The sequence below is a fragment of the Hordeum vulgare genome, chromosome 2H, assembly GCF_904849725.1.
Source record: "Hordeum vulgare subsp. vulgare chromosome 2H, MorexV3_pseudomolecules_assembly, whole genome shotgun sequence".
In the NCBI taxonomy this organism is placed as follows: Eukaryota; Viridiplantae; Streptophyta; class Magnoliopsida; order Poales; family Poaceae; genus Hordeum; species Hordeum vulgare.
In genome coordinates, this window is record NC_058519.1 from 545,181,357 (window position 1) to 545,189,818 (window position 8,462).

At 48.0% G+C, this 8,462-nt stretch overlaps 1 protein-coding gene across 1 annotated transcript; it reads left to right on the forward strand.

Annotated features, from left to right (window-relative positions):
- The first annotated feature begins 2,953 nt into the window (after positions 1-2,953).
- Positions 2,954-4,526, forward strand: LOC123427133 (S-adenosylmethionine decarboxylase proenzyme). The gene has a single exon (XM_045111097.1). The coding sequence runs from the start codon at positions 3,140-3,142 to the stop codon at positions 4,319-4,321; it is 1,182 nt and encodes a 393-aa protein (XP_044967032.1). The 5' UTR covers positions 2,954-3,139; the 3' UTR covers positions 4,322-4,526.
- The last annotated feature ends 3,936 nt before the right edge of the window (positions 4,527-8,462 follow it).

An 8,462-nucleotide genomic window follows, 5' to 3' on the forward strand; every position in this document is an offset into this window, starting at 1 on the left:
CAGATGATGAGTTCTTGCCACAGGAGGGGATACGATGAGGGGAGCAAGGGTTAGGCGTCTCTATCTGGCCATAAAGAGTCGCCATTGCGTGCCATAACCTCGGAGTTCCCCGTGTGAGCCATGGAGGCCCGCCTCCACCTGCAATTACTTCGATCCGCCGCGCCTTATCCGCGCGCCGCTACCGTTCTGCATCGAGCAGACGCATCATCCCAAGTCATTGTAGCTGTCGCGTTGATTTGATCCAGAAGTTGTGCTCGAGCGCCGAAACGAGGGCAGCAAGCGGGTAGAGGTACGGCCGCGGAGGCGGGTGGGTTGAGATCGACAACAGTGGTGGTTGAGGTCGGCCGCGGCGGCGAGTGGTGTGGCAGCAGCCTGGTCACAAGCCAGGGTGGACGAGGGTCGACGCGATGCGCTCGAGCGCCGCAACGGGGGCAGTGAGCGGGGAGAGGTACGGCCGCGGAGGCGGGTCGGTTGAGATCGGCAGCGGTGACGGTTGAGGTCGGCCGCGGGTGCGAGTGGTCTGGCGGAGGCCTGGGCACAGGCCAGGGTGGCCCACGGTCGACGGGAGGAGGCGATGCGTACGGGTATAATATTTACAACGAATCATTTTTTCCTTTTGCGTTGCAGATAAATGATGGAGCGCGGGTTGAATAACAAAAATTACAGAAGTTTTTTTATAAAAATGTCGCGGTGGGTTTTCCGACGAAATCAATATCCGTTTTATTATTAGGTATAGACTAGCAAAAGGGCCCATGCGTTGCAACGGGAGAAAGAAATACCACACGGCACACACTCTTAATTTATAAAAAATGTCTATAATTTGAGAATTTATAGTTACGATACAAATAAAGATGGTATTATCCTACAAAAATACAGTTCAAAATTTCACAGGTTTCTATTTCAACACAGCTTGTATGTAGATTTAATACGTACAAAGAATCAGTCAAGTGACCTTCAGTTTCATCTCTAATCCTGATTTTGTTGACGTGTTCATTCCCAACCCGGATGAGTACCAGTACGAAAGAAAGACAAATAATGACTTATTTATTAAAATTGCACCCTAGATAGTATTTTTATTAAACGTTTAACAGATAAAATAATATCATATTTAAATTCTACGTATTTTTCTAATCAAATTTCATGTATAATATGTTAAATTTGGAGTTACGGTTTAAAAGATATGAGTATTTAAAAATATATTAAATATATACTACGAGTTTAATGTCATAAACAGTAAGTCTTTTTTATAAAATCACCTTGATAGTTTTTCCGATGAAAACGATAGCCTCTTTATTATTAGGTAAAGATTTAGAAGAAAAATGAGAATCCAAGCACGACTTTAGCCTGTTCGCGGAGGGAAAGCAAGTCACACATGCCGTCTAGCCAGGAAACTTTTCGAATCACGCCAAGCAATTATTGGCATCCGAATCTTGAGAGCCTACCGCACGCCGAGTCAGCCAGAACGTGGCTCCGATCCGGCTCTGACAGGTGTGACCCCACCTGTCCTCCCCAGGAACCAGTCCGAACCTCACAGAAGCACCTCAACCCCCACACGCCTCCCCGCGCCCGGTCCACCGTGAGCCGGAGGCACCGCAGCCGCGAATCCCACGCGCCCCAGCTGTCAATCCCAACGCGCTGCAGAAACCGTCGGAACCACACAGAAGCACGTGAAACAAAGACCCCCTCCCCCCCCTACGCCCGGCGCACCGTGGACGTACGCTCACAGCCGCGAATCCCACCCCGTCGCGGGCCCCGCGGCGCGTCCACCCCGGCGCACGGGCCTCCGCGCGGGCCGGGTCCTTCCGTGGCGGCCACGGGAGCCCGCCTCCGCTAAGCGGGGCTATAAATAGCGGGCCGGGACGAGGGTTCCTCCCTCAGCCGCACGCTAACTCGTCGCACAAGAATTTCCTCCCACCCCCCCACCGCCTCGCCGCCGCCACCGCAGCCAGATAAGAAAAGAAGAAGAAAAGAGAGAGAAGGACTCGTCGGGAGGGCTCGAGATCTGTGTCGGGAGAGGGGGGAATTCTTGAGATCGGAACCGGAACAAGTGGGCGCGCTCGGGAAGGGGTTACCATACCAATTTTTCCCAGGAACCCGTAAGTTTCTTCGGCGAACCCGGAATGTTTTCCGTCTCTTGATTGTGCCGCGCTAGCCTGTAGATTTCTGGTTTCTAGGTCTTGGTTCTTGTGCGCTGTGGTTGTGCTCTTTTGACCAGATCATGCCCGCTAGTTTCTAGGAGAATTGATCTCTGGTAGTAGTCGTAGTTTGCATCTGGATCTGGGATGTATTATCTTAGCTATGCCTTTGTAGATTGGTTGCTCCTAGTAGTTACTATTGTTTTACTGGAAAGGCTATGATTCGGCGTTAGAATGTTTGGGGAGTTAAAGTTCAGCGTAGAACGCTTAATTTACCGTAACTTGGCATCATGGATAATTGCAGTTGGATTAGATTGTGTAGAAATAATTTTAATCTCGTATCTGCCCCCGTAGAGTCACTTAAGTTTTGCTTGGCACACAGGTTCGTGGTTGTATTTTTCAATATGATTCCTGGCCTGTTATGTTCTACCAGTATTCAGTTCCGGCTGTGACTATTAACCATGGAGTAATTGATATCGACAAGAAAATATTTGCATAGAAACGCTTTTTCTGTTATGTAACCATGAAAGTTTGCTAGAAACTTCTGTCTAACTCCTCTTTTCTCTCGTTCTGCAGTTAGTGAATGTTCTAATGGAGTCAAAGGGTGGCAAAAAGTCTAGCAGTAGTAGTTCCCTGATGTACGAAGCTCCCCTCGGCTACAGCATTGAAGACGTTCGACCAGCTGGAGGCGCAAAGAAGTTTTCTGCTGCATATTCAAACGTGAGAACGAAACACAAAGTCTAGTTACTTCTGTTCAAACAATTTATCTCCAGATTTGTTGCTAACCATGCGATTTTCTTCTCTTATACTGCAGTGCGCGAAGAAGCCATCCTGATATCGTTTTTGGCTTTCCCCTTCCCGTAGTTTAGGATTTTTATGCAATTTTATTCTGACTCTTTTCTCCCACCAATCTCTCTGGCTTGCTGCTTCACGATAATCGACCAGTTCTCTAGTCTCTCTCCCTCTGTTCCTCTCTGCTCTGCTTTCTGACTCAAACTGCAACAATGGCCGCCCCGACCTCTGCGATCGGGTTTGAGGGCTACGAGAAGCGCCTCGAGATCACCTTCAACGAGGCATCAATCTTTGCTGACCCTCATGGTCGTGGCCTGCGCGCCCTCTCTAGGGCCCAGATTGACTCTGTTCTTGATCTTGCACGGTGCACCATTGTGTCCGAGCTCTCCAACAAGGACTTTGACTCGTATGTGCTATCTGAGTCGAGCCTGTTTATCTACTCTCAGAAGATTGTGATCAAGACCTGTGGGACTACCATGCTTCTGCTCACCATTCCAAGGATTCTTGAGCTAGCTGAGGAGCTGTGCATGCCGCTTGCTGCCGTGAAGTACTCCCGTGGGATGTTCATCTTCCCCGGCGCACAGCCTGCTCCCCACAGGAGCTTCTCTGAGGAGGTTGATGTCCTGAACCGCTACTTCGGCCACCTGAAGTCTGGTGGCAATGCCTATGTGATTGGCGACCCAGCGAAGCCTGGCCAGAAGTGGCACATCTACTATGCCACTGAGCAACCCGAGCAGCCCATGGTCACCCTGGAGATGTGCATGACTGGGCTTGACAAGAAGAAGGCCTCTGTCTTCTTCAAGACTTCTGCTGATGGCCACGTCTCCTGTGCCAAGGAGATGACCAAGCTCTCTGGTATCTCCAACATCATCCCTGAGATGGAGGTGTGCGACTTCGACTTCGAGCCCTGCGGCTACTCCATGAACGCCATCAACGGATCTGCCTTCTCCACCATCCATGTGACCCCCGAGGACGGCTTCAGCTACGCGAGCTATGAGGTCCAGGGCATGGACGCCTCCGCCCTGGTCTACGGCGACATCGTCAAGAGGGTTCTCCGGTGCTTCGGCCCTTCAGAGTTCTCTGTGGCGGTCACCATCTTCGGTGGCCGCGGCCACGCCGCCACCTGGGGCAAGAAGCTCGACGCCGAGGCATACGACTGCAACAACATCGTGGAGCAGGAGCTCCCCTGCGGGGGCGTCCTCATCTACCAGAGCTTTACCGCGAATGAAGAGGTTGCTGTCTCCGCCGGGTCGCCCAGGTCCGTCTTCCACTGCTTCGAGGGCGAGAATGTGGAGAGCGGCCACCCTCTGGTCAAGGAAGGCAAGCTTGCCAACCTGCTCGCATGGCGGGCGGAGGAGGATTCTCTGGAGGAGGGCGCGGTGCTGTGCGAGTGATAAGATGATTTTTGCTGTCGCTGTTCCGTCTGTGGAATTCGTTCTGACTTCCGTTTGTCGTTTTGGTTACTGTGAAGCAGCCGGCCAGGCTATTGCTACTCTGAATAAACTATTAGCTCTAGGTGGTTTGCTGCGTCTGCCACAATGAGCGTACTGTTTGGAGAAAATCTGTCACAACTTATAAATAAGCATTTTTTTTATCTAAGACGAGCTTGTCCTACTGCATTCCTTTCTGCTCAAATCATATTTTAATTCTGTAATTCTTGTTACTACTCCTAATAGATGCAAGTTTTGCTTAGTCCTGTTATTATCACATCGTACAAGCAGGAGTAAACAAACTGCGCGTGGGATACATGCACGAATTGATTCTTTTGTTTGACGGGTCCTATTTGATGCTTATCTTCTGCGTTTCTGATTCGTGCAACCGCTCCAATAATTCAAGACGGCGGTTCGATGCCTGAATAATTCATTGAAGGATGGCGGCTCGGTGAGTTGGATGTAGGCAAAGCAGCTGGCGCACTGTTACTTGCACGTGGCCTTACTACCTTTCGCCAATCACCTGAGAAACTTTTTACTACCCGCGAACGAACTGCCCTTTGGAGAAGGGAAGTGCGTGTGCTTGTGCGCATCCAATCTTGGCGCTAAAAGTGAAGAGCAACCAAGTTGTTTTACGTATCCAATCTGTTAAGATCCACAAGGATTGATGGATGATGGCGTGACCCGAGCCGGAGATATGTGCGAGAGCGACGGCTCCCCGAACGATTTGTCGGGCACTGATCGTTTGATCACGAAACGATCACGTCGTGTAGCAGACCAACTCCGACCCAAACCATCAGTGATTTCGTTCGTTTTTTGTTTGTTTGAATTGATCGTCCGTGCATCTGACTTAAACGAACGAACGGCGATTTCGTTCGTTTTTTATTTATTTGATCGGCCGCCCGCCCGACTTTCACCTAGTACGATCCCGCCAAATCGTTCGGGGACCCATATCTCACGTGATCACGACGTGCATAAACGCCTTGACGATTCCATTAGGCTTTGCCGATATGCCGCCATTTCCTTTACGCCGACTCTCACCGTTGAAAGCAAATCAATATTTTACAAGCAGCCGTCTCGTTTCTCGCCGGCCCCTTTCTTGCTTTAAAAAAGTGCACAAAAAAGGCTTGCCATCTTGTAGTATTGAGCACCGAGCGGGGAGGGAGGCATCTCCCAATCGCATATGCGGCAGTCTTTTTTTCACCATGCCAAAGAAAGCTCCCTTTCTTCTCCCCTCATTTTTCTTTGGCAGAAACGTACGCGGCTGATGTTTTGTCTCCGCTGCGTGATGTCGCTGTTTTCACCGGGGAATTCGCATCCTGATGATGTGATCCCACCAGGAGTTGGCCGATGCGTTGCTTGGCCGCCATGATATGCTGCTGCCTCCGTAATAAGAGAGCCGCGGAATATGTTCCGAGCGCGTCGCCACGCCGTCCAGCCAGCCACTGATCCATATCTCCTCCCAACCGCAGAGAGAGGGAGAGAGGGATTCCACAGCCTCCTTGCAACCGCATCAAATTCCAAAACGCATTGACCGACGCGGATGGATTTGTTCTGCAGCCACCGCTTTGTTGCCGACAAACGTGGAGCCTCCTCTCCTCCGTCTAGCCTCCACAAACCCGTCCCGGCCGGACGCGTGTAGCGTGGATAGATGCATCGAGGTGAACTCCTGTCGCGTACCCCGTCTTCTCCACATACGTTGGAGTTGGACCGGGAATGAGGGGGGTTGCGTGGCTGGGCCGGGGATCGAGTGCTCGGCTCACACGGCCCGCCGGTGGCTCGGTTCCTCTCGCGTGTCGACTCGATGACACGGACCGGAAGCAAGTAGTGGCCAGGAACAAAGGCGGGCGGCGGCGTCTGCTAGCCCGGAAGTTGCCTGCAAGCTTCGCTCCGTGACTCAGTGCGTGGGTGGACGTGGAATCCGAATCTGCATTATCACGCACCAGCTTCTCGTATGCTACTGTTTTTTTCTAACTCGCTGCTTATATTCAACTGTTTTGATACGGCGGGGCTTTGGTTTGGCACTGTTTATTTCTATCCGAGGAGGTAATTTTCATGCTGCGTTTGGCGGAGGGAATTGCACATACCATCAACTATCGGTGTTGATTTTGTACAGAGCACCTACCCTACGGGTCGTTGTGCAAAACGTCACATTGTTTTAACCCATTGCAATTTTCACATTGTTTCACACGTGGCAATGAAAATCGGTCACATCACCCAACAGATCAAAGTAAGGACTCCCAATCGGCGTATGGATGTGATCCATTTTTATTTTACTCAAAACACGGTCCATTTATATTTTTACTCAAAAAAATCAACGTTTCCAGAAAAACACGAGAGAAATTCAGTAAATCACACATGTATCGAGTACTATTCTTGAAAAAGGTAACTTATTTGGACCAATGGCTTGGTAGGTGTTGACAGTTTTAGTTGTCTCATTCAAATTTTGGTTTTAAATTCAACATTTAAAAAAATCTAGTTGACCATTAATGTGGCCAGCACTAACCTAGGAATATCTCAACTCATCTGAACTAGAGGTCTGGAAGATATTGACAACTTCTGTTCGCTCGTTCGAAATCTTACATTTCTACAAATGTGCACAAATATTTCACTAAATCCTTCGTGTACTCAGTACTAATCAAGAAAAATTGGGCCTGTTTGATTCGTAGGATTGTCAAAATGTAGGAATAGGAAAAACGTAGGAATAGAGTGGCATGTCCTTTTCTACACTACAGGATTTGAAAGTGTGTTTGATAGCACAGGAAAAACAAAGGAATTCTGCAAAGAGGTTTGAATGGATGGAAATTTTCCTTCAAAATGTAGTACAAACGAATCCTATGTAAAAATTTCAAAGGATTTCAATCCTACGAATCAAACGACCATCGTAGGAAAAAATCCTAAGGATCCAAATCCTCCAAAAATCCAATGAAATTTCTTTGTATCAAAGGAGTCCTTAAGCTTAGTTGAACCTCAAATGTTTGGCAGACATTGATAGTTTTAGTTGGTCGGCTGTGGTGGCTGTTTTCTTTTGCCCACGGGTGCCCATAAAAGCGGGGCCAATCCTAAAATCACATGAACTTGTTCAAACGTTGGATTAGACCGAACCACAATGGATTACAGCTATATGTGCTGTTATATGTGCAATAAACTTGTAGAGTAAGTGTTTTGTGCAAAATCAGCACCAATAGTTGGTGGTTCATGCAATTCCCTGGGTGGTTGTACATTGGCCAACCTCAAAGTTTATCGTAAGTAACCGTTAATCGCGAGGTCGCCAAATCTCTGGTACAAGTGATGTTCCATGATATTTGGCCTCATGCTAGCCTACTGGTCAACTTTTCTATCCAACATTAAGTAAAGTTGCCATTTTTAGGTAAACCGTGGCATAGTGTTTTTATTTTTCAGCTTCTCACAAAATTTCGGTTCTATTCACTAATTTAAGAAAAACGCTACCCGTCGGTCGATTGATTTTTTTAAAAGATTTGCCGTCTAGCGAGCCATTGTATTAAATGTGGATGGTTGTCATATTTAACTGCCGGCTTGTAACAAGAATAATGTTGCACTTAGATGTTTGCAATAGATTTCATGTTGCAGATTTTTTGTAACACAGGTATTGTTGCAAAAGTTGTTTTGCAACAAAGTTAATGTTGCTGAATTATTTTTTACCTTCACCTACTACGGAAGAAAGTTTTGCAAAACCATTGATATTATAGAAATCTTTCTAGCAACAGGAATGCTGTTTCTAATGAGCTCGGCGACTACACGGTCTGCTATAAGGATCGGGTTGCGAAAACGCTTCTCAAGCACAAGTCAAGTTGCAAGAAAATGAAGTGGCGGAGGTTGCCTTTCGATCGTCTAATCAATAACAGATCCGATGATTATAAAGATGGATGACGCAAACAGATACATCCGTCGGATGAACTCAAGTATTTCTCTTAATTTAAAAGAAAATCACCTCGTTAATGAACAAAGACTCGAGCAAAAATTAGCACATCATGCCAACAAAAGCTAGACACTCTAGAGCACAAAGACCCCCACACATCATTGAAGAGAATAATCGTGTCGAGGTTTCCAGCAATGGTCATGTTCGACGCCTCTCCCAGCAAAT